General features: G+C 41.1%; 1 protein-coding gene across 2 annotated transcripts in view; it reads right to left on the bottom strand.

The window, feature by feature from the left end:
- Window positions 1-27484, bottom strand: part of UNC5D (unc-5 netrin receptor D) — a 168496-nt gene that overhangs the window by 51188 nt on the left and 89824 nt on the right. For both annotated transcript variants that reach the window (XM_056321718.1, XM_056321720.1), the window contains exons 4-6: window positions 26664-26767; window positions 1558-1738; window positions 528-695 (exon numbers count right to left, since the gene is read on the bottom strand). In XM_056321718.1, coding sequence (XP_056177693.1) covers window positions 528-695; window positions 1558-1738; window positions 26664-26767 — 453 coding nt within the window. The remainder of the gene's footprint in view (window positions 1-527; window positions 696-1557; window positions 1739-26663; window positions 26768-27484) is intronic.

Below are 27484 nucleotides of genomic sequence, written 5' to 3'. Positions count from 1 at the left end.
AACACCAATTCCAAATCAGGTAAGGGAGGTTTCAGGTGAACAAAGGAAATGTACAGCATCCAGGGATGTAACACCAGCCTCCACAAATACCATAAGCTCGCTTTCCAAAGGTTAATCTACTTGCAAGCTAAAGAGCACTTTTTAAGTCAAGTTCTCAGCTTAGGCTTCTATGTTTCTCTTTCTAGCGTTACTAACATCACCTCCCCTCTCCCCATACCCCCACCCACTTAGATGATTTTTCACATTACATCAGTTGCTGTTTTGTTATGAGTATTTAATTAGCTTCAGTATAAGTTAAAGCACTGACAAAGCACTGGCAGATGAGGCCACAGGTGCTTGTCCCTGCTGCTCAGGCCCTGCACAAGGCTCTGAGCTGTAGACTCAACAAGGATGCGAAGTATTTCCAATTTCCTTTTTGACCTCAGTGGGCTCTTCAAAGCACAATTGTCTACCTGGCATGTCAGACTGAAAGAGCTCTCCCTTAAGCGTGACATCCAGAGTTATTCCTTAGACTGTGCATATCTCACCAGGGCAAAGAGAAGTGCAGGTAATTTTCTGCACTGACATTCCTTCACAAAACGCGCCTCCGTTGAGTGGAGCAGGGTTGGTGCAGGTCCGCGATCGCTTCTGCCAGCCCCGACCGCACCGCGCGTTGCAGTTTGACCACTCGGTCCACGATGACCAGCCTCCGTTAACTGCAAAACACAAACATGCTTGAGGTTGCGGTGGGTGTGCTGAAAGACATCAGCGAGTCTGACCAGATCATTTCATTCAAAGGCAGAATTTAGTTTTTACATTCTACAGGTAAATTCCAAGCTGAAGTAGAAGCATTGCTGCCTATCAGTACACACCTGCCTAAAGGCCACGGTGTCAAAGAACATGAATGTTTGTTTTGGAAGAGTAATATGCTGAGAAGTGCAATGACTGATAGAGTCTGGGAGGGATGTAAAAGCAGGCATCTCAATTCTCATAAAATAAGTTTTATAGAAATAAAGCTTTATATAAACTTTATTATAATAAAACTTTATATAAAGATCATAAACAACACCTATTCATTTTTTAAAGGGTGATTTAGTAATGCTCTGCCTCCGCCAATAGAACGTCACACGCGGTAATAACCGTGGCGAGCAGCAGCGGCTGGTAATAAAGCAGCGGTTCCGCTCCTTTGTCCTTTGCCACGTAACACCCAGTAGTCACGGCAGAAGGAGAAAGGCAGCCCCTCAGGTACCTCCTTCAGGTAACCCCTGGGGACGTGCTTCAGGGCTTCCTGCTACACGCGCGGCTTATTTAGGCGGGTCAGCGTGTCATTGGATCTTCTTAATAGCTGAAGCAAGGATTGTTACTGATGGCGTAACTTCTGGGAATCCACCCCAAACAAAGTCGTAATTCTAACCACTCTAAAAGCAGGCGTGACCTCAGCCCTGAACAGCAGAACTGAAATTCATTGCAGCAGGAAGGAGGTTAGCCATTTGATTTTGTACCAGGTGTATGTTAAAAATATAAAGTACTCCAGCAATAAAAACACACACATGGATTTTTTCCATAATTATCACTGACCATACACCACAACTGTTGCAGACATGCTCCTTCTCTTGGCAACAATGTTGGCAGCCATGCAGGTGTAGTTCCCAGAGTCAGACAGACGTGCCTGTCGAATGATGAGGTTGTGGTCTGCTCTGGTGTCAATGTTCTCATCCAGGTTGGAATCTATGGGCTCCTCATTCTTTAGCCATTCCACCTGGGGAGGGATGGAGCAGAGAAGAACATGAAGTAGGATGAGATGGAAATCTGCAAAATCGTATTTCAGTGATTTTATTATCTTTATTATAAACATTAAAGAGAAAACATTCGGCTAGGAAGGGATTCCCAAAAGGTAGACATTCACAAATTCTGAAAAGAAACTAGTCCCCTTCTGAAGACCCTGGAGCTTATTAACGGAGGCACACCAAATGAAATGCTAGGACATAGTAAAATAACCTTAAAAGTACAAAAAAGAAACTGGCAAAGAGCACGTTCAGAGTTGCAAGGGTGAGGATCATAAGGAAAATACTATTTTTGTTCTACTGGGAGGAAAGAAAAAGGAGATGAGAAAGAAGAGGACAGGAGAAAAAAGGAGGAGAACAATTAATCACACTTTTCCTTGTGTAGTAGGCTTCAATATTTAATCCAAGGAATCAAGAAGTGCTCATAAAAAATACCGGACCATTCTAGTTGAATGCATTTCATTTACCTCCTGGTTCTCATCACCGTAAGTATTTAAGCTTAAACCTGAAATAATTTTTCTAAAATAATTTGCATCGTATTATTTCCTCTGTATCTGTTCTTGAATCTATACCGTGTGATTTGGTTTTATTGTAAATATTCATCTATTCAATTGTTGTCCTAATTAGGAGAGCCCTTTCGGCTTCCCTAAGAGAATGAAATAACAGGGGTAGAAGTTTGTAAACCTGTAAAGCTAAATGAAGGCACTTGATGTCTTGGGCTAATGACCTCATTAATCTGCTAGGGAAATACTTCCTTCGACTCAAGGAGCAGGAGGAGAGACAGGACCAGCGGAGATTAGCAGTCCAAGTGAAAGTCAGCTAATGATTGCCACTTCCCCCGCCCCCCCCCCCCCCCCCCAACCTCTTCACAGTTATGCCCTGTAATGGATTAGGGTAACACGTAATAAGAATTAATTCCACTTTTTTAAGAAAGAGAAACAGAAGGATGAAATCGCTTGACATCACAGACAGTGGAAGAGCCAAGTCATCATAAAGATTCCCAGTTTACATAAACATTAAACCAGAGACCACTGGTATTTGTTGTCAAGGTACATAACAGCCATGAAATGCCATGTACAATACGTGTCAATACATCTTCTCTAGCTGACCATCCAACCCATCTCCGAGTAGACCCAAGAGTTAATGCAAGGCATTTCTCTACAAACATTAAAAAAAACCCCAAAACAGTTAAGACACGCTAAGGTGCTGTTACAAAAGTGAAAAATTAAAAACAGAAGGGGAATCCACAGATTCTATTAAAAGACTGAATAAATATGAGTTATTTTAATAGCTTTTCTAGACCTGAAGGAGGTATGGCTGTACCCTGAGGTCAAATACACTTCTCAGTTCAGATGAATAACCTCGTTTAGGAACTTGTGGAAGGGTTTGGAACTTTGTGGTAATAAGCTTATGGATTTGTTAGCTACAGGCATTCATTAGCACACTGCTCTGCGCAGATGGTCTGCAATTTGTAGATTTTCCAGTTTATAAACAAATCTGCAAAAGCTGACCATCAAAGCCAATTAGATTTCATGCCAGACAGCAGGTTCCCCTTCCAGCAGCATCAGTCATTTTGGTTAGCTGGGGACAGGAGGTGTGTGACCGACACATCCATAGCTTCTCACGTCCCGGCACTGCAGCGGTCAGCTGGGAGCTTACCTTGAAAAGAGTCTGCAGCTGTGGCACTCTTATCCTGCCTAGACGGTGGCTATGGAATTCAACAGATTTACACATCTATCAAAAGAGGCTTTACCTGAGAATGAAGTACTCGTATTTCATACTGGAAGTAGTTAAAAGATTTTAGCTTTTTATACCCTTTTTCCCAAAACCACAGTTAACCAGAAACGGTAACAGAGACAGAACATCGCCGTCCAAGCAGCCAGGCACACCTGTCCTTTCTGCATTCTTACAAGACTGACAGAACGCCGCTTTGGTTTTCCTCTCAAATCCTTTTAATGATTTTTCACACAGTCTCCATCACTAAAGTTTAAAGCACTTTTGTACGCTGCAGTGCACATCAGAATAAACATTTAGAGTGAAGCTGCAAGGCAGTGAGTTTCTAAGGTGTGCCCACGGCATCCCAGGAGGCAGCGCCTGGCACAGGTACGCTTATTTAGGCAAACCCTGAGGAGACTTTTCACCTCTCTGTGCACCTCTGTCTCACTGTGCATTTGCTTTCCTTAGTATTAGGAGATGCAAGCATACTTTGTTACGGATTTAACACACCCAGTAGCTTAGGCATCCGAATTTCCATTGCTGGAAGCGCCCTAGGCAGTCCCACGGCTAGCACTCATACGCACCGCCTCTCATCCCCCAAGCTAAGTGACACGGCTGACACTTCCAGCTGCATTGACCGCAGGTGGCCAGGCACATCCCTGGAGAAGTAACCAAACTGCCTTACTAAATCCAGTAACGCTAACCTCTTCCCTTAGTAACAGCGATTTGAATGTATTACATTTTCCTTTGGTCTTGGAAGATGAGGAATCACAGACCAGTCTGGGTTGGAAGGGACCTTTTAAAGATATCCAGTTCCAGCCCCACTGCCATGGGCAGGGACCCCTCCCAGCAGCCCAGGCTGCCCCCAGCCCCGTGCAGCCTGGCCTGGTACCCTGCCAGGGATGGGGCACCCACAGCTGCTCTGGGCAACCGGTTCCAATCAAGTAATCCATTTATCATTCAGTTTCCCTTTTCTGCAGTTAACTTTAATACTAATTATCAGAGGGGGTTTCAGCAAAGAAACTAGGAATGCAATTTAAATTATGGAACAGCAGCAGTAGTATAAATCAAGTGACAGAAATTCAATGGTCGCAGTCAGAATTAAACTCACTTTACATGCTGTGTAATGACAAACATAGTAATGTCCAAAGAAACGACTAAACATCTAATATCACCAGAGTTCATCATTTCACAAGTATATTTACAAATTTTGCATTTTGACACTCATCAGGTCAGGGGCTTTTGCAGGGTGGCGAGGTGGAGCACAGAAGTGTTTGGGGTCCTCATCACACGAGCACCGTGGGCTATTTTTCCTGTGGACAACTTTTCCAGGGGGGAGTGCACACTGATCTGTTGTGCGCCGAGCCTAGGACTGCAAGGCTTGGTGAATGAAAAACATTTACATTAAAGCAAAGCATTTAAAAGAATGATGATCACAGCGAAGGGAGAACATTAAACAGACAGAACACAAACAGGAAAGTGTTGAGAGATGCACGATCAAAAGATGATTTATAAGTGAGGGCATGCATTGCCTTTTGCTTCTTATCTGGAGGCTTGACGACACTGTGAAAACTCATCTCTAATTCCAGCCTCCCCCTCCCTTGAAGGAAAAACAGACTTATTCGAACTCATTCACTGCCTTTGCCTCAGCAGACAAATGCTTTCAAAGATGGAGAACTAAGGGATGAATTTATAGGAAGAAACTGATAGAGTCACGATGACAAAAGGTTGTTGTTGCTTGCAGTGATGGAACCTTTGGAAAAATTCAGTGCACACACAAATACACACCCCCACCCACCCCCAACCAGGCAAAATAAAGGCAAGAAAGAAACCTAAAATGTCTCTGTGCTTAAATGAGAATTGCCAGCCTGCAGTGGATGAAGAGTAGACTCAGAACTCATTAGCATTTAACTTCCCTCGCTTTATCATCAGTGGAGGTCATACAGTTGCTTGTAACACAATGAAATACATTTCTTTTTAAAATACAGGCTGTCTGATGATCTTAAATCTTGAACAAGACTTGAAAACTGCTATAATATGCCATAAGTTTATATAAAGATATCTGATTTTTCCCCCCTGACATTAAATCTGCTTGGAATTAAAATACCCCCATCAATTTCTAACAAAGGCTAATCACGTAATGATCTACCAAAGAAATGCAGAGGCAGATATGGATTAACTCAGCGACTGCATATTGGGTGGCAGCAGATGAATTAGCATAATCATAAATTTGTTCCAATTACAGAAAGCAATTATCAAAGACCAGCTTACAGCATTATCAAAGTAAAATCAGTTAAATACACCATGTCCTAGGTAGATTATGATGGGAGTTACCAAACTCTTTTTCTTTAAAAATGAAGCTTATCACACCTCATCCGTATTTCTGTCTCCTGTATACACATCAGAGCAGCCTGTCAGCCTCACATCACAGGAACACAACTGCTGTTTGAGCTGCTGCAGGTGATGGAGTCGCACTGTGCTTAGCATGTGCAAAATAATCTGTATGCATACAGATACTACGGACATACATCTTCTAGTTGCCATGTAGCAAATTCAAACACTCTAGGGAGTCACAAATATCTGTGAGAATATTGATGAAGGCAGAGCCGAGCTAGAGGCTGTAGGAAAGCCCTGGCAGAAGTTGCTACGATGCCCTTAAAACTGCCCACTTTATGGCATCTGCGGGAGCAGAATGCTACGCCCCAGAATCTCAGCTGCTCTTGAGCCTGATGGCAGTACCACCAGGAGCACTTTACTCCATGCTGACAGGCATGGTGTTAGGGCTTACACAGACATCACCTGTCTAATTCAAGACAAAAGCTGAGTAACTCCAGATGAGGAAATACCATTCTTCTGGCTACGCATTACTCCTCCTTTGCCAGATTGGAGAGGGGGGCCATACAGCTGTTAAAGCTTTTGTAAGACTAAAGAATATTCCTACCTGCAGTAACAGAAATTACTTTTTTTATTTGGTTGATTTTAATACCAGACTTACTATTTAAATCTTAGAGATCAGAATAGGTCAGGTGTTAGTTACAGGCCTTTAATGATCTGATGCACTAAGAGTTCTTCATCAGTTGCTCAATCTAATTTAAACATCCTGGAGCTGGCTGCCCATGACCTAATTTTCTGTTCTTTCTTGCGTATCTTGTTTGAGACTATAAAGAGATTTAATACCCAACAATACACCTCAGAGTTCTTGTGGGCACACATGATAATTTTGTAGGTCAGAAGACAAAAGACCTTAGTACTCCTGCTTCTAAATTATACTATCCTGCCCTTTAAACACATCTGACTTTCTCAGGTGGTCAATAGATAGAGTACATATATATCAAAGATAATACAGTTAGAACGTCAGCTTCTCTTGAAGAAAGAATCAATTTCTTTCTCGATTCATGATAAACGGTTCAGGATTTTAAGATGGGAAAGGTGAACACCTGACTTACAGCAGCACAACTGTCTCTTACAGCATTGCCATTTTACAGATTTTAAATTCCGTCACAGATGGAGAAAGTAGTACACAAATCCTCACCCCTCCTTTAAGCCAAAACCACTGTTCGTTATGTTCTTAGAGAACAAGCCAATGTTTGTATCTTTTGGATAAAACTGCTTTGTCAATCCCAGATTCACGTACTATTTTACATGCGCGTACAACAGAGCAGTGTTCAGCGCTTCGGGCAGGGAGTGCAGCACAGAAGCAGGTATGCTGCCGCTCGCGAGGGTGCAGCCGACACCCCAAGGGCAGCTCGCGCCCCGACACCCTCCGTTTCCCTGCAGGGACCGTGTTTCAGCGAACCAGACACAACCAGAAGCAGCACACCAAGGAGGATGACCAAACAGCGAGTTTACAAGTGACAATGACAGTAAATATTTCTCAGATATTTGGTCACACCTGACTAGACGTTAATTTAAAACCAGTGATCTGAGATGAAGTGCTTTGTAACCCCACATTTTGTCACTGCCTCATATATTTTTCAGGCATTTTTTTTTGTTCTGATTTCTTTATTCGCAAATTTCTCCCCCTCCATACATCTGCCTACTGTAGCTGATTGTCTTGTCATTACTAACAGTAGCTTTAACTTTGCAAGGGTCAGAACCGTGTATCTGGTAAGAAATATGATCCAAAAGACATGTTTAGTGTGAAACTGTTAAAAATACCTGCATTATGTTAAAGATAAATGCAAAGATTCCTGCTGCAGAGGACAAAAAAAGTGTGGGGGGCAGAAAGGGTTGGTGGTGGGGAGATACCTTGACACGTAGACCATTTAAAGAAAATGTAACAAGAAATGGAATGTAGGTGCATTTTTACGTGTGTCCTTTGTCAATAATACCTGTTTCACATACCCATCATCTCTTTTTTAATTGAACAATCCTCCCCCACAACTTTCAACATATAGAGAGGAATAAAGTTTGCACATCAAACTTTGACCTGACAGAACCAAGCTACCCCAGACTGACAAAGAATCATTAAAATAGGTAAAACTTGGAGACACCTCTTTGAACATTAATTCTGCTTGCACTGCTGTAATGGCAACTGCAGAACGGTGAAAAATTACCTCAGTGTTGATTCCAGTACCAGTTTTGCTGTTGCCCATGAAGATACTTATTAATTCAATATAAATAATAAAGAAGGCATCTCTACTTGAGCTTTTAGCTCCCCAAGAACAAAACCAACAGTGCTGTATATACAAAAGAACCAGGCAATACCATATTTTCCCCTCTGGAACATGACTTCGCATTAAAAAAGGAGAAAGAAAAAGGCCGAGAACTTCTAAAGCTCGGAACTATCTAATTTCTAGCTGAAAGCTTTTTTTTTTTTTTGTAACTGCAGAAGAAAACATGATTGAAGCCAATTTCTTTTCTACAAAAAGGTTTATTTTCATAGGAAATGTTTGCAATAGATTCTCCTCCAAATCATGATTAACAGCAGGTATATCAGGCTCTGACACTCTCCGCTGCCTCGGGAGCAGGCAGACAGCATCGCTGGGGTAACGGTACCTTTTATGAATATTCCCTCCCACACTAATCAGCTCAGGCCTCTGGCTAGAAAAAGTTCTTTCTATCTTATCATCGATTGAGGTCTCATATTCCCCAATCTTTAAAAGACTTACTAAAAATGGCTTTTTCAATGACCTATAATGTTTAGTGGAAGACAGCAAGATACATTCCTTTTAATTCCTTTCAGATCTAGCATGAAACTCCTGTTTCTGAAAATTCAAGTGTGTCTAAGCTGGAGAAATCTTCCTTAATGTTACAGTTAGAATGGATGAATATAATTGGAGCACCTGCACTGCCTACAGTGATGCATTAGGATGGCAGCATATCTTTGTTACAGTTTTATTTTGCTTTCTGCTCTAAGACTCAAACAAATAAGTAGCAGAAGCCACCATCAGCATAAATCATCAAGGGAGATTAATATAAAAAACAAAGGCCAGTTTGCTGCATACAAACCATTCATTTCTACCTTTATAATCACACAGTTATTTTATAGACACAATCAAAAAACATTAATCTTCCTTGCTAGGAGCCTATCGCTAGCAACACACAAGATGCAGGTCAACTGTACCTGCTGCATTTTTTTAAATTAATCCACTGAGGGAATACTGTTGCCGAATCGTTTAATCACAGTGCTGTCATACTGTTCTGGTAAGCATATTTTTCCTTCATTAGATTGAATATATAATCTCATTACATAAATCTGACACAATAACTAACTCATAAATCAGCCTGGGCTTTTACTGGTTGAAGTGTGGAAAGCAGCACAGGAATCTTCTCTCTGACAAGATGCACTCAGTTGTTGCAGGAGGGATCACCTGAAAACTCAAGTGCTGCATGCTGCTAATACACATTTTCTTTCTTATTATTTCCCTTTACGTGGCATGTAGCTAGTGTATTTGCTGCATAAACCTCCAACAGCAGGGAAGCCAAGAGCGATGATGCTCGCTCACGGCACCCTCTATGCCACAGCTCACACTACGAGCTGTGTCCAGTTCACAATGATGTTGGCATTTTTTGTGTGCTTTAAAATCACAACCAAAAATTCACATTGCTGAAAAATGCAGAGGAGGGGAATAAACACAGGATGGGGTGAGTCAAAATGAAATTAAAATATGCTTTTGAGTAGGTATAATGGGAGAGGTGACAGCCTGTGTGTATACGTCAATTTATAATGCTAAAGGTGGGCAAGGAGTTGACTCAGACATGCTATTTTAAACAAATTGTTATAAAGATACATTGCTAAATATGCCATTACTAATGGTACATTGCCTGATTGTCAAAGATATAATCAGATCCCCTAATAAATTTAATCTTTATTCCTATTTTGGGAGGAATAAGTATCTAACATTAATTGGAATACTGTTTTTTTTACCTACCTGCAAAAATTATGAATGAATCAGCATTAAATAAAACCAAAGGTTATTATGTGGGCTTACATGGTAGTTTTCCAGTGGGACAGTGCACACAAATGACTTGACTTCAATTATTTCATGGTAAGCAGAAATAATCTAGTTGAAACTCAAATCCTAGTCCCTTGACTATAAAGCTCAGAAATATGGGTAAACAGATGAGACTCATTCTAGGGCTTTTCTTTTTCTAAAGAACTCAGAATCTAAGGCTATACGGTAATCCACAAATCTTGTTTTTAAAGTATGCAATGCACACCCAGTACTGTGAACAAGGATGGTTAGCAAGAAACAAACAGCTAAAGGCTCCAGGGATAGCATCATGGTGCCACACAAGTGAGGCTGTACTTGTTTTTCAATGCACAGACAATACAAAAGCAATTATAAGCGTGGTTGACACTGAAAAACCATTTTTAGATAAGATTATTGGAAATTATGTTGACAGTGTTTTGCTAACATGGCATCCTCATAGGCAGAATCACATTTAGACAAAATTCTTAGAGATAAGAAAATAATCACAGAAACCTTACAGTAATTGAAAACAGCACAAACTGAGATCTCTCTTCTTGCATTTCTAACTGCTTCTGATGAAACAGCACCACACGGCAGTGCAAGAACCCAGTACTGTCCCTACCCACACTTCAGGTTGTTGCTCTCAAGAAAACTTAGAAGAAAGGTCCAGGTCTTTGAAAACTGAATGTCAGGAGCATTGCTCAGGTAGTGTGAATATGATCCTGCCTAGAAGTACAGTCTTATTTGCTTTCCGTAATCACACCTGAGGTCAGCTGGTTAGTTGTCATTAGTTTGGCTGGTTGCATGGCCTCCTCACCTTGACTGTCACAGCAAGCTCTGTACTCCTGTTCCAACTGTTACAGCAAACAAGGCTATAATTTTACTGTTCTCAAGAGTTATGGTGAATCATCAATACATAACGTTGCTCTTTTTTTGTTAGTAGCCTTCAGATATGATAATTTCAAGAATATAACTGATAAGACCAGCTAACAGAAATATCCTTTAGATCCATTAATGAATCATCTTTTCCTACATATTGGAAAAAATATTCAAACTCTATATTTAAAGAAATACAATGGTTAGTTAGCAAATGTGTAACATTTATGCTGCATCACTAGATGCATACTAAATGCAACTGAGCACCAGATTCACAGCTTCCTGCTTTCTCTTGTAACATTTTTTGCAATTAAAAAAGGTGTTGATCTATGTCCAGACAGGTAAAACATTCCCTAAACATTTAACATTATGGCATTTTCACAGTACCCTAAAGGTATTTATTCCAGATTATAAAAGGACCAGGCCAAGTATATTGCATCAGCAGAATCTGAACAGAGAGAACCCTCCCTACATTAGACACAAAATGCATGTTGTATAAAGAAACACAATTTGAATAGGAACAGGGAAGCGATAAGAATCTTGGGAAAAAACTGAACATAAGGGCATATATACATCTCCCTTGCTTCTGGGAGAAGACAAGCGGTTGGGTCAGAAAGATCAACGTATTTGGGGATTCCTGATCTTGAGAGGGAGACAACTTGGTAGAGGAGCTTCCTTAGCCATAGAAAGGAAAATTCAGTTGCACAGAAATTACAAAAATAAAAAGGAAAAGCAAGAACAGCTTCAAGGGTGATTTAAAGAAAAAATACTACAAGGACATGGCTTCACCACAAGATACTTTCTAGCAGAAGACATTTGAATCTGCACTGCAGTGTAGTAAATACGGAAACACTTTACTCCAAGGACATGCTGCATTTTCTCCTCTCACCTCTCCCCTCCTCGATTAGAGCATTCGTCACAGGTGACAGTAAACCGGCTGCTCTTGCTATGACTGTGAGGTGCCATTTAGCAAAATGGGCGCTGATGTGACAGGATCAAAAATCGCTAATGCAGTCTGGTTTACTTCGTGCAAGCTATGCCCAGGAGACGTTTTTGTCCGGGTGAGTAGCAGTGCTCTCTCAGAACCCGCACTCAGTCTAGAACTGACTCCTAGCAGGTTTGTCCCACTCTCACTCAATCCTCCCTGCAGTTCTTCATGCAGCTTCCTTCCTTTGCTCCAACACAAACAGTACTTGGCATCTGTTCCTGACATCTTGAATGACTTCGGCTAGAAAAACCAGAACCAACTCTAAGAGAAGCTTTCTCTGTAGCTTTGAAGATGTCCTATATCCTTCCTGCCTGTTTCCGAATGTATAAAATAGGGAAGGTTTGAGGAACGCTCTGCCATGCTTCTCTTTCACTGGCCCTTGCATCTTGTCCTTTCACAACAGCCCACTCCCCAAGCAAAAGATAGCAAATTACTGAATTCTAGTTGCCCATGTGAGATCGTCAAGACTTTGTCAAAGTACATAAATAAACCAACAATCAGAGGATAATACAGCTTTCTACCAAATAGATTTGATCCTCACAAACCTTTGCTTTCAGCATTCAGATTCAGAAGTTTGAATCCCATTGAAAAGGGAATAAAAGCAGCTGCGCATGAAAGTATTGTGCAAAATGTTCTATATGCTCTTCACAGACTCGAGATACAGCAGGTTTGTTGCATCAGAAAGTTATAAGTATCAGAAGCCTGCCAAACATGTTGCAAATCGAATCTTCAGAAATCAGGGACAAAAAACCCAACCACCAAACAAACCTCTAGGCACTGGCACAGCGCCAATAAATAACCCCAGCACTCAGTCCTCTTGCTGACCAGAACAACAGGCCAGTATTGATAAAGCCTCCAACTATCTTGTTCAGTCAAAACATACACCACAGTAGTTTCCAGATGCTTGTAGACTCTCACGCAATTACCTTTATTATTTAGAATTACAAACATAATGATAAAGTCTTGTAACTCACCCTTTCATGTTCAAGCATTCAAAATTAAGAACATTTCTGAAAACAGTACCAGAAAAATATATGCCACTGCAAAACAGCATGTCAAAGAAAGAAAAGCCCCAAAGCACATCTCTTTATAAAAAGGAATTATCTATTCAGGGGAACTACAAAGTTATCTCACACCCCCCACCCCTCATTTTAGCAATCTAATTCAGAAATGTTTTGCTCCATATTTTTTATTTCACAGCCTCAGTACCTCCTGGGTATACTGATTCACTCAGAAAAAGTCAGATCTCAGAAGGAAAACAAACATTTTTTCTACTGGAGGAAAACACAGTACACAGTTTGCTTGCTTGCATGAAATCCATCACATATACTCATTTTGGAGAGAACATCCAAGGGGTTTTTTTCAAATAAAGGGTGTATGTGCAGGGACTAAGATGCTTCCAATAGCTGCAAAATGTACAAAATCAGCAAAAGAGGCACCTGGAGATATCACTAAGGAGACAAGAAGTGAGCTGACAAATGCCATTGTTTCAAATAATTGGTACCGGTAAAAAAAGGGGTACAAGGTAAAAAATGAAGTGACAGATTCCGTGCTTTCAAGCAGCACAGTGGCAGAATAATGGAAAGAAGTATCATCTCAAACTGCATATTAGGATGGCAGAAGGCAACAAACACGGTGTAAGTGTTCCTCCTCTCCCTAGCAGCTGGTCTAAACGGGAACGCCGAGGCTGCAGTGGCTCCTAGAGGAACAGCTCTCAGTCAACTCGGCAGCATTCCGCATACTCGTGGTAAAGTACATGGGTTGAAACCATGCTAAGTATCTATGGATTCCAAGACGAACCATAGCTGGAACCTAATTATCTTTTTTACTAAATGATAAACATGTATCAGAAGCAGTTTGCACAACGCTGGTCTACTGTGCATCTCTTCTGGCCAGCAGACGTACCAGTGCTGAACAGACAGACTGCATTTAGGCACAGCCACGAAAACTGGAATTCGGTGACATCCGTGTTACCGAGCGAGAACAACTGTTGATCTAACGCATACAGAGCACACATCAATAGGTTAGTTTTATGCAGCTTTTATACAGTCTGTGACTCCCTGAGATCGCTTGCATAGAACGCAGTGCATTTTGTATATGAGGCCATGGAGATTGGGGGGTCTTTTATGATAAGCTTGAACGACGGGTCACAACCCAGGATACATGAAAAGTGCTCAGGGCATCCCTAAAAAAAGCCACTTAGAAATTCCTCTTGACTCAAATACTCAGAAGGCATTACTTTATCTGCCCATGATGTCACTTTGTTAACACTGCAGTTTAAAACAATATAAGACAGTCAAAGTCTTAAAATACATTATTATATGCAGAGGCTCAATAGCCAGCTATGTGTGACTCGCAGCACACCTGGCCGACCTTGTTTGCTCATTCAAGTACGTTTTAAAGGAGATGCTTGTTTGCTACTCAGCTGTCTGCAGTGGAAACAAGGATAAACATGAGAAAAAAAAGCATTGTGTTAACAACATGGGCCCTCTAACATTTCAGAGTTGCCAACATCCAAAAAAGAGTATCCAAAATATGTTCAATGTTAAATAGCTCATCAATACAATTTTTTTAAAAAAGTGATTGTAACAAAAAACAGGGAAAAAAATAAACTCGCCATTAATCTAAGTGGCACCACCAGATATCCAAATTTATGTAACCGGCTGTGTTGCCCTAAAAGGCATAGAGCTAACAAAACCCACTAAAATGTGTGTAATGTATTTAAAAGACTGCCAGTTCTATGCAAGACCACATCCTTTTTATTCCCCACTTACACAGAATAACTGAAATCTAAGGCTTTTTATTTTAGCATATTGAGCAATAGCATTAAAGTGCTTTTTACAAGCCCTGATAATCACAAGCCTTTTGGCTTTGAAACCTGTTCTTTGTTTGAACCTCTACAGAGTATTACTCCAGGCTCTATACTGCGTGTATTACAGCTGCTGTTGTAATACCTAATCCATGATCTAGGTTGAGTTAAAAAAAAAAACAAAACAAAAAAACCAAACACACACCAAAGTTCAGGGTGTTGAAGATGAAGTACTTCAGGAAAAAAAGACAGAAATGTAATGCTGAAGCAGACATTTCTCTCTAAGAAGACAGGTGATGAAGGGGAAGGAAGGAATACTAGATTTGACCAAAGATGAAACAGCATATAAAATAAACTGAATCTTGATTCTGGTTGTCTGTTGTCCACGCTTCTGTGAAGTAGTCACAGGCTTAAACAAAAAGTCTTTAATTAAGCAGATGTTTTATAGAATAAAGCCCTACATATTATTCAATTGTCATGTTCTGAACACAGTCCGTCCACACCAGCATGTCATGCATTATCCGTAATAACTGCACACTTCTCAGTCTTTGCTAGATGTGAAAATAAGCAAAATCAAAATCATGGAGTTGCTCTTAAAAGCAGCTAAAAATCTGAACAGGGCCCATCTGCGTGTGTGCAACGGAGAGAAACGGCAGACTTTTAAAATGCAGAGCAAATAACATTGGAGAAGAAATTACTAGAATAATTGAGCAATTACGAGTAAGTTGCCACATGGTTTTGGTAGAGCAGAATCAACATTTAGAGGTTGTTCTGTTGCATTCGGTAAGGTATGCTGAGAACTGATAAACGGAGATTAAAGGGAAGGTAATTTGGTACTTCTAAAACCTGTAAGGACTCTCCAATAGAATTTTATGTTCAAAGTGGGTTCAAAACTGCTTTGTCCACACACTCAGCCATTCGGTTTCATTAGCCTAGTAACCGCTGCTTTAATCTGTGGTATTTTTCACCGCACATACTGTGTTGGATAATGTCTAATAATAAAAAAAAAAAAAAACCAACAAAAAACCCCCCCGATTTTTTTTGGATCCTTGGAGGAGTAACAGAAAAGAGGCAGCAAAGATGTACATACCTGGAAGAAATACCTATTTCCCCCAGCTAAATGAATAACTGGGCTTCAGTCTGCAAGTGGTGCTGCAGTTACCAGAACCTTCACTCCTCAAAGACACAGGCAATTAAGTCTATGAAAAATCACAATCTGTTCAAGGACTCACAAAATGTGATTTGCCTCTGGAAACGTTCCTTACACTCAGATGTGTGTAGTGACTTCCAAAGTGATACCTGTACCTCACAGTTCTTTACTACTTTATGCCAAAACTGATCTTACATATGAGTGTTTTCCATGTAGAATTTTAAGTTAATTATTTGTGCGTTCCCAACATCTCCAGAAGATTCTGTGGGAGATATATATATACTGTCATTAAAATGTTTTCTAGAATAGGGGATTTCCCCCCCCCCGACATATCAGCACTGTAAAGGTATACTTCATATAGAACACCACCATAGAGCATACATACCAATTCGACCAGAACGTTGAGATCTTGTATGCGCCAGCTGGTTGTCACCCAAATAGCCCGAAGGTTACACGTGGCTACTCTTAAGTGTAGCGCCTCAGAAGACCTTATTGATCATTTTAATACCTTTGTATCCTGTAAGGCTGACCTACTAACCAGCCATCACAACATAGCATGGACTATTTCAAGGTGAATGCATCTGTTTAGAGCCACGGAATCGGTTAGGTTGGAGAAGACCTTTAAGATCAAGTCCAGCCGTTAACCCAGCGCTGCCGAGCCCACCACTAAGCCATCCCCTAAGCACCATGTCTACGCGTCTTTTAAAGACCTCCAAGGATGGTGACCCCTCTGCTGCCCAGGCAGCCTGTTGAGACATTAACAATTACAATTAAACTTGGATTTTTCATACAACCAGCTTCTTTTCCAGAAACAATGCTCCTCATTAACAGTTTGGAATAATGCCTTGGTAGCAGGCTGAAGATCTGAAGCGTAAGACGACATTCCCTCCCACGGAGAGGGGGTGCTTTGGAGACCGCAGTGCATTAATGGCATGTGTGCTGCCAGCCCGCTACAGAGAAACAGCCAGGGGTTCTGAAATGTTGAAACCTACTTTTTGTTACTAACAGTAAGAGTTAAGAGTTTGCGTAATTCCTTCGCAAAGCAAAAGGAATATATTTATTTCACTGTTGCAAATGCAATGACATCTAGTTTTGTCGTGTCTAAGTTAACTTAAATTTCTTACAGCTTCCCGTAACTTTGTGATTTTAGAAATGTGAACGTTGGCTGCAGTGGTTGCTTAAAAATACAACCAGTCCACAGAAGAGCTTACCATGTAGATAAATAATAATTGAGGCATATTGCACATACCTGAGCTCCGTCCTGGAAGTGAAATGTTTTCAGTGAAAAATGAAACACTTTTACTGTATTTGCAACTAATATACCTTAAAAGTAAAGCAAATATTGATATTCCAGACACAAGACCCAGGATCTATAACTAACTATATAAAATGCATGCTGTTTGCATTTAGTAATCATACTCTGTTTTCTATAACTAGAAACAAGATTCATCGAGGACTATAATTCACCAGCCTTTTTTGCCATAGTGTTTTACTACAATACCATTATCCTGCCATATTACATTTTACTGTATGTATACAAGTCCCATAAATACACAAGCCTATGTAAAATAGGCAGCAATGACTCTCAGTACTTTTGGAATACTTGCAGCTTTTGAATTTTATGTGGGTTTCACATTTTGTTGATATGTTTGCAATGGAGTATGTACTGCCCAGAAGAGAAATGATTTTTGCATTTCCATTAAAAGCTACAGCAGTAAATAAACCATTGGAACTCATGCAGATATTCACTGGAACATCTACAGCAGTCCATTAAAATGTCAAAATCTGTGTTAAACATTTGAAAAAGTAGCACTGGATGCAGCACATTTAAAACTTAAATATATGCATATATTAAATGATAAAGATATTTTAGAGTATTCCACAAACCTCTGCAGAGCACTCAACACAAGTTTACACTCATCAGTAATAGTTTAGCACAACAGCTGCCATTTTATTGAGAAAAAAACCCACCCCAAAACCAAAAAAAAAAAAAAAATCAGACAGTTGATGCAGAAAGAGCTGCAAGTTGCTAATAATGCTCAAATATGAGCTATTCAGAGATTTACACTCAGAGAGTATTCATTTATAATAAAAGGGATTTAGAATAAATGTTAAGGTCAACTTCTGCTCAGATTTGCACCTCATGCATCACAATGGACTTCAATACTGTTACAAAACAGGCATTTCTAGTTGGGAATTGGCTCCCTGGAACCAATACCGTATTCGGCACAAAGCCGCAGGTCCACATTAAGCACCGCAGCATCAGCCCAGTAAAGATAAGCAGAGTCTAGTAAGCTAAAGATGTTGTGTTTTGGTTTTATTTATTTGAAAGCCTGAGGTTTATGAATGCTTACCTCTAATTATCATGGCTTAGATGCCACTTCAATACAAAGGGACTGGCATTTCCAAGAAACAGTATAGGTCTACACTACCGATGACGACAGAATCTATCAAATTCACCACAGGCCAGCTGTGCACGTTTCAGTGGCTGCTCCAGAAGGTGCTCCATTTTACAGGACTATCAGTTTCATACTCTTCTTCAAATTTAAGACATACTAAGTTCACATTAAACCCAGGTCTCGGGAAGGTGATAGAAACTCCTTCTGATGGTTAATTTCAGCACAGAACGCAGACGTTCGCTATCGAATCAAAGAAGCATTTATAACTCCGATTATCAAGTCCACTGAATTCAACAGGACCAACCCTATGACAGCTTGAGAAATCTAAAGCCCTTTTGTCACCGGTGGAAAATTCAGCAGTAACATGCCTCCAGCATACCGCAACACCTGTCTAAGATTACTAGCTACCAAAGGAAGCACTTTTTTTTTTTTTTTTTTTTTTGGCTCTTGCACCAAAAATCATTACTATTTTACTCTCTGAAGCACTAATAAGGTTGAACATAAGGAACAGAGATTACCCTAAACTTAATTAAATGGATATTAGTTGAGTATTTTCCAGGCTACAGTTCAAGATTGGTTTAACAACAGTCATGGAGTGCAACATTATGACTATTAAGAACCAGAGAGTAAGAAGGAATTACCATCAGCGAACTGGAGAGGATGTTATAATTTATCCTGTTTGTTGACTCTGTCCCAAACCATCAGGATGTATTAGTCATATTGATTCCAGATGCTACACCTAAGCTGGTACAAAGCTGCTCAAAATGACGAATCAAGTTGTCCACATTCTTCATTGTTTCACTTTGAAAGTAAATGATTGTGTCACTGAGAGGCAGTGACTCCAGTGCTCAGTATGTTCTTAAAATTAATAGAAAGAAAAATATCCTTTGGCAAGAGTACAGGAAAACACTCCGGTGTGATTAGGGTTACCAGCCTGCCAGCATTACAGATATGAAATCATACCAAAGCTGCTTTTTATAGTCAAGGTAATAGGTATGAACAGCACTATATCACGTTAATGGCAGGACTGTAATACATAGAAAATAGCAGTACAACATGTATTCCTCAAGGATGAGGGCTTAATACCTGTTTAGAATCTCACGGCTTGCATCTCCATTGCTTTGCACTTTGCCTATCAATTTAAATCTGAAATTTGTAAAAAGCGGCTGGGTGAACTCGACTGGCTGAGGCCCCCAGATGTCTTTAACTCCTTTAAACGTCTTTGTGATCTTAATGCAAAGGGTCACAGAACCTTACGTAATGTGGTGGCACCCAGAACTCTTCCCATCAGACTGTACATGGTGTCAAGCACAAAGATCCCACCACCGTTCCCTGGCCCTGCCACCCGACCCACGCAAACGCTGTTTTACACCCGTAGGGGCCCCAGGGGAAGCCAGATTTATGCTGAAGGTGAACAAAAGAAAAAGGACCTGGAAGAGTATTCGCTTAAGAGCAGAATGACTCAAAGACAGGAGGAGGAAGGAGGAGAAAGTATTAGAATGAAGAGGAGACTGAAAATGCTGATACTCGGCATATACAGAAAAAGCAGCAAGCTTGTCAAATGCAGCAAAACCAAGGATCTGTTTTTTAAGTCTTCCTCCACCCCCATTCCACCAAAAGAGGAGTTTCAAGAAACTGAACAGAACAAAGACTAGAGAAAAACTATTTAAAGGAAAACTAAAAGGTCAGCTGAGAAGATAAGGAAAGAATATGTCAGGAAATTCACTTGAGAAGATGTACAGGAGAAGAAACAAAAGGTTTCTATATTGTACTCCACAAACCAGCCCTGCCTAAGCAACACCAGAATTACATGGACAGAAAGCAAAATCGAGCTGTACCACTTGCCGACTGAACCACACACCGAAGCTCTGACTTCAGCGCATTACTACTTGCACGATCCCAAGACGGAGCACACAACTGCCTCTTGATAAACCTTTTCCAGGATTGGGATAAACGAAAACGCCTGAGAACTTGAGAAGCAGGGGTGGGGAAGTGAACAGAGACTCCTGAGCTCCGTTAGGCACCATGCAACTCATTCTCTGTTTATAACCGCGCTCAGCTATGCCTCATTGCCTCCAGCCAGTCTTCATTTCACATTTTCAAGGCTGAACTGTAGCTGTTTATAAGCCACACACAGGACATGAGAACCTGGCTAAAGCTGAATGTGAAGTATATTTTATGCAAGGCTGTAGGTTAAGGATATGCTCTAGAAGTCATCTGAAACCCAAGTAATACTTCGTTGGTGCGAGACAAAGAAGTGCGCCATGAAAAACTGCTGTGTCTTCCTAGGAACAGTGTAAAGTAATAAACTAAACTTACCCAACAACAACAACCACCAAGCGCAAAACACACACAGAGAAAACTTAGCACTGTACACTGGGAAAAAATAATATAAATCAAGCATTGTACCTCAATAACAAAGCACTTTTCATAGCACCTGAGGCCAGTCGTCCATGGGGCTGGCTGCCCACTAGGACCTGCAGCGGTATCCGAGCGATGGGCTGTCCGAGCCACAGAGCCCAGCGCATGCCGTGCGCGAGCCCAGCGTGCCGCGAGGACTGGACAGGCTGGTGCACCTCACCTCAGCTAAGCTGCTCTGCGCAGACCCTGCAAGCTGCAGCAAAGGTTTCCAGGAACAGACGCTGGCATGTGAAGGAAGGCTACCGCAAAGGCGGGCCAGCAGGTAGCGCAGCTTGAAGAAATGCATCATGTATTATGTCACTGTCAAATGCGCCGCTTTTAAAAATGTCTTTTTAATAGAGAGAAGCCATTCTTCCCTTCACAAACTTCTTCAAAACGTTCCCAAAACAGCAAGCTGTGTATAATGAGCAAGGTTAGTCTTGTGAAAAGATGCAGATAATCAGCAGCAGCAAGGCTAAAGATGTTCTGGCAAACTCAGTATTCAACTCCATGTTTCCCGAGCGGAGAACTGAGCCCTCCCTTTCCTCTCATTTTCATCATGCCAATGAAAATCAGAAATACTTTCTCTGATATCCACGGAGTGAAACAGTCTTGGCAATACAGGAACTGGGCCCAGAGATCCAAGCCCAAGGCACCCACCTGGCAGCCCAACAAAAATGACCAGCAGACGAGGATTCATCAGGGAGTTTAGCTGATTTGTACACCGTGCCGCAACTGCCTCTCTGCATACACTCCAAGCTAAATGAGGCCTCTATTGCATACAATTAATAAACATATCTATGCGGAGAATCTGTTGTGGGACTGAAAGCCAGAACTGACTCTTCCCTTGGCCAACTCTGCATCAATAGTGAAAGAAATGGCTCCGGTCCCATCAAGCCTGTGCCAGCAGAGACTCTGTTATATTTAAATCAACATTTGCCACAGCAGGGAATTATCAGATGCTCTACTTAAATTCAGTTTTTTATGAGTTAAACAGCAAAATAAAAAAGAAAATCCAGCATTTATTTGGGTTGGGTGCTGATGCCTGCAAGCACAGCTGCTCACCAGCTCTGTTTCGCTTGCCATGTGAATGCATAACAAGAGGATTTTAAACCTTTTTCCAGTTTGCCTAGCATCAGGATTTGGGTTTTCTTACTCTTACTGCTGTAGCAATGCACCCAGAACGCCCCAGCCCCTCAGCAACCTTGCAAAGCAGAGATGTGCACAATTTTCTCACGTTCCCTTCTTTGCAGAGGCAAACTCTGGAGCTGGAAACCTGCAGACAAAGGCTGCAGAGACAGAACTACAGGGTGGGCTACAGCGTGAGGGCGGCTGACCTGGACCTGCACATAAACTGAAAGGCAGCACGTTCCAGGAGCTGAGCCATGGTGCTCCAAGAGATGGTATGAGGTCTTACCCCATTCAGAGGTAAGGGGCCTGTCCCGCCCATACAGAATTCAAAGCAGTTTCAGAATTTGCCAAGGTTTCTGAACGATTTGAGAGGGTCAAACAACGGGGAACACCTCAGCTACTCTGTTTCCTTGACTGCTGTTCCCACATGAGGTTTCGTTATCGGTAAAATCAGGTACGTTCAACAGTGTTTCATGCACAAGAGATGGACTTTGGCTGCATGAACTGTGTAATCAGATTCTTGGAAAAAGAACGCAGATCAAGAGAGATGCTCCTTTATGTCTTTTACTTAAGACCTAGCAATGACACAAGCAATGAAATTTGCTGCTAAATGAATCAAGACAGTACAGTGCATTTCAAGGCAGCATTAAAATCAGTGCTTGCCTCAGCAGGATTTGGTGCTCCCGATTTGTGCCTGTACAACATTAAAGCTGAATTAGAACACTGCCGTTCTTTATTTGTAATCTTCCTTGTTTGCTTTCACTAATGTGCTATTTGGCTTAAAGACTATTTACTAAAACTGAGCTGTATAAAGACCATTGACAATGTCACATGAGCTTCCATTATTTGTAAATTAATTTACACAAGCCAAGTTTTAAGCCATATACAGTTTAGATACATTTAAACTGTGGATCCAAACCTTTAATCTGTATCCTCCTAACTCCTTTTATACATATTGTGTGTGGAAATTAATGCATATAAGCAAACTTAATCTCCGTATTTTCATTGCTACTGGTGACGAGATACAGAAACCTTACTTGTTCTGGAACAGATGGTAGAAACAGAAATTTCTCCCAATGAAATTAAACTTGATCTAGAGCAAGTTGCTTTAAAGAACCTCTCTGTGAGGTGTGGTCTTGATCTCTGTCTCATCCCTGCTGTCCCACCCCAAAAATAAATAAAAAATAAAAATATTAGTACTGAGAGGCACCACTGGCAAAAACGCTTACTGTGATGACAGCTCAGGAATTCTCAGATGCTGCTACTCAGTTAAATGCTTTTTTTCTGCGGTAAGAGGTTGCCACTGATGGCACATAATGGCATAAATACGCCTGGGAAACGCTGATCTATTTAGTAACGAGTTCCTCTGCCTACTAAGAACTGCTGAGATCCACTCACGCAGTTTTAAACAAGCACCAGCAGTGACTAAAGCCACTTAGGTGAAATATTTGAGAAGTGACTAGATATGTGGAAAGGAATAGCGGGGAAGAAGGGCTCGCCCATTCCTGGCGATTCTGAAGATACTATTTTGTCAGCCATCACTAAAAAATATCCCTGCTTTCCACATCTTGTAGGACTAAGGACAGGATTTTTCATTAAGAACATTTACTTTTAATGCTTCTATCCTTGGATTTAAGAAATCTTCAGCACCTCTAAGATGCAGAAAAACAATTCCAGAGATGAAGATTTATATTCTTGGTAATGGGGCAGACTCACATAAATAATTGGGCTGAATCTGAAATTTCATTCCAGTTGTAAAGTGTCTGTCTCTTATTAAGCTGCAGTGCATGATTAGAGGTTTGACTGTATCAGTCAGTCATAGCCACTGTCAGAAATAAATCGCTAGATTAACTTGTGACTATGGCAAGCACAGGAAATGTGTGCTCTTCAGGAAAATAATGTTCCTGAACTTCTGCACTTGATAGAATAATCAAAATCTTCCCAAGGGATTCAGACAAATATTGGCATGATAACATTAAAGGGGCTGGAGTCTCCTATCCATTTTGTTTTCAGTTTGCATTTCCAGGTCCAGGCAGAGAATGGATTAAACAGACAAACAAACAAAAAACAATGCCACAATTAGCATCTATTTTGCATCTAATGAAACAGAAGACGAGCTTCTTTGTCCGTAGTTATTTCAAGCCTTATGTTTTCATCTAGGGCTTCATCCAAACTCTAATGAAATCAGTTCTTGGATCAGAACCATAGATTTGTTGCCAGCACAGGGTCTACACTTCTCAGTACCCACAAAACAATTATTGAGCAAGACTTGCTGGCTATCTCAGTTATTTCTCATCCACATGTTCTACAGAACAGGTCATTTTTAACTTGAAAACAACAAAAAGAGTTTATAACCTCAAGCTTACTGCCACAGACCAGAACCGTTACTTATTTGAATCTGGTACCCAGTTTCTGAAACACTGAATTATTTCCAGTAGACTGTTTACCTTGATGAACACAGAATTAGCCTTGTATCCTGAGCCTTTATGTGAAATTTAATTGTCCAAAGCAAATATGACCTGTTAAGATTTACAGGCTTTATTAGCAGCAATAACAATTTTACAAATCAACATCAGTAAATCAGGGTTTATTGAGAACTCCACAATTTTTATCTGTAGAAAGCAATTAAAATGTCAGTTTTTCATTGGATACAATTCCTAACTTTCACAAAAGACAGATATCCTGTTTAAACATTGAGTGTAAAGCCGTGTATTTTGAATAATTCTAAAATTCTCAGTAAAAACCAAGCAGTGCTGACTGAGAATTACCATTTTTTCCCCAAATGGCTGAATTCCAACAAAGACAGCATTTTTGGCTACTTAACTATACAGAAATTGGAAAACAGTCAAAATGTATGCAATCAGTTCAGCAAACCAGACTTGTTGGGTAGAAGTGTACATATCATTATTTGCTTCTTCAGGTCTCAAAGAAAACAGATTTTATACAGTTTTTCCACTTTTAGCTCACCTTTAAATGCTGTATTTTTAGAATTAGCAAGAAACCCAAACTGACAGACACGGTAGCATGCTCTTCAGACCATGAAAACAGTCAATGTAGAAAAATGCACTCAAATCTCCTAAGGAAGGTACTAGGATCCTTATCACATCAAGGAACATTCCTTCAGTGACCATACAGTGCAATGCAAGACACAAGTGGTACTTGAGCCTATAAAACTTTGAGAGAGTAGATTAGGCAACTGAACAGAAGAAAATTAAACGGTGGTGGGTGAAAGGGGAAGGGAAAGAAGAGGAAGACGACCAGAATATGAAGGTGCTGGACAAGGCAGAGTTCCCCCATGAAAACTGGGCTGCCAGCTCCCAAGGCTGACACACCGCCAGGGCTGCAGGGCAGATACATTTCCACAGCTAAGAGATCTTTTGCAGTCCAGCAGTGGCCATATCACACCTCATTTCACTTCGTAACTGCTTGTTTCCAGCCTTTTTCCTACAACTCTGCTCTTGATTTGGGGCATTTTAGTAGTAAACATTCACTTCTTTTACTATAAAGTCTGTCTAGTTTTGTGGAACAACGTTAACCAGGGTGAAAGGAATAAGCATAGCGGAAGGTTTTACCAGAGAGATAGCAAACTTATCTGAGAGAGGATACGCTGGCAATCTGGGGGGACATGCATTCAGAAAACCTCGTTTAGCAACGTACAGCGTTCGAGAGAAAAAGGTCACCGAGGTTGCCAGCTGGTGGCTTTGGGGAATCTCCACAGGCAGTGATTACCATCCCTTCTGCAGAGAGCATGGGCAGGGAATCCTTCACAGACCAAGGATGTTTAGGCAATTACACTTTTGGAAATTTGTCGTCGACAAAATAGATATATTTACCAAAATACAAATTTCAATAATGTTGGCAATTCTCTGTAACGCAGTATCCATTTTTCGAGTAACACAGGAATAAAAATAATGCATAGGTGCAGAAATCTGAGTGACAAGAGTAATGCACATTAGATGCCTAGAAGCAAATTCATCTGCTCACCATTCTTACTTCTAACTCATTTTCCTTTTGGTCTTTAACACTTTTACCTGATTTTCAGTGGCTTTAGCACCCTAGTTTGCTGCATTTCTCCTCTTTTTATTTTCAATGGCATCTGCTCAACATGCTTCTCCTTAAATGAAAGGACACATTTGGAGCTTATTTTTCCCTACTTTTTTTGTTCCTTCAATCAGAACATTCCACAGCAATTGTGGAAATAAGGGGCAAAAATAACCTCTGAGTGATACTATTTCTCTTACTCATCAGCACATGCTGACGAGCACGCTGCAGTGTGCAATTAGGAACAGGCACAGTGTTCCCGGGGCTGCACTGCAGCCTGCACGTGGTGACTGCAGCACACCCAGGTACGCAGGAGATTGGAACTACAGGTCTCAGCCTTGCCATGGCAGCACTGGCTCCAGACTGCCACCACCGGTCTGCTTTTGATGGGTAAGAACAGTGTGATGCCATGCTAGCTTCTACCAGATTATTTTTTTCTTTAATGCCTCCCTAGCAGATTTTTTAAACACAACCCACTTCCTCCAAGAATAGTCTGGCTATTATCATTTTAAGGCATCCCTATTAGTTTCCTGTTAAGATTCCGCTCTCTTGACAAAAAGCGTGTTTAGAGCTAAGCAAAAAAACCCCAAATTATTATTTGCAGCCGATTTTCTCTCTCCAGCAATGATTTATCATAATATTTTCAGTTTTAATTTGTTTCATCTTTCAATGAGAAAAGTAATTTCTGAGAAAATAAGTAACAATCTGTTTTTGGTTTGTAAACATAAAACTTGCAAATTGTATCAAAACTAGGATTTTTTTCAGCAAACATTCCTGAATTCTGATAATAAGCTATACTTCTTTAAAACATATCATCAAAAAAACCTGTATTTAAAGCAGGCTGTGAGAGAAGAACACGGTAACCAACACAGGAGCTTGAAAACCACATGTTAGCAAAGCCCTTTTGCTTCCCTGCTGGCTTGTCACCAGCCCGGAGGCATCAGCCACCAGCAGTGACTTGCCCGAAGCCTCACCTCAGCTGCAGGGACTCCCTCGGGTGGCCGACAGTGGAGAACGATCATCCCTTCGATAGGAACCTCCTTCCCTTGGGGGTCTTGCTCAAAGTTTTTCCGTAAATCTGCAGAGTTTAATGCAATAATTCATTATACCTCCAGAAGCCGTTACTCCCCAAGCAATACTACACAGGCTGCAGAATCGAGCAGCCATCCCGCTTTGCCATATTCTCCTCTTAAGTGTGTGCAGAAAGCGATGGGCAACGGAGAGCTACGCATTCTTCCCTAGGCGAGAGGCTGGGGCACTCCATCATCTTTAGCTGCGTTTCCATTTCTGCACCTTTAGAAACGATGTGCGTGTGACTACAGAGACAATTTCAGAACCCACAGCCTCAGTGGCTGCAGTTGTACATTCCATCCCTCCAGCTCCTGCCTTTCCAGAACAGGAGAATTAAATGCAAGAACAACCACGTGGCGCTGTCAGGGTGCTGTTAGGGCCAGCTGAATGAACCCCAGACTGGGTGAAAAATTTTCCTGGTGTATGCTACTTCAGAAGAGTGCCAGGGTATTTTATACAACATTCTAAGCTAGGTGTTTCGTTTAGATCGCCGACGCACTGCACGCTGTAGGGGAAGGAAAGGAAGGGCTGAGCCATTCCACACGTGCCGAACTGGCCGATCACAAGATCGCTTCGTTTCAGATAGGCGGCCCAGCCAGGCATTCCGGGTAAAAACAGGGTGAATTGTCTCAGAGTCACACTGGTGTGGCCACAGCGCTCCTGTGTACAAGTGCCTGGGCAAACCAGAACAGACACAAAAAGGAAACCTGTGTCCGATGCCACT

The sequence above is a fragment of the Falco biarmicus genome, chromosome 18 (assembly GCF_023638135.1).
Source record: "Falco biarmicus isolate bFalBia1 chromosome 18, bFalBia1.pri, whole genome shotgun sequence".
Lineage (NCBI taxonomy): Eukaryota > Metazoa > Chordata > Aves > Falconiformes > Falconidae > Falco > Falco biarmicus.
Note: the sequence above shows the minus strand (reverse complement) of the source record. Positions and strands in the feature narration are given on the sequence as shown.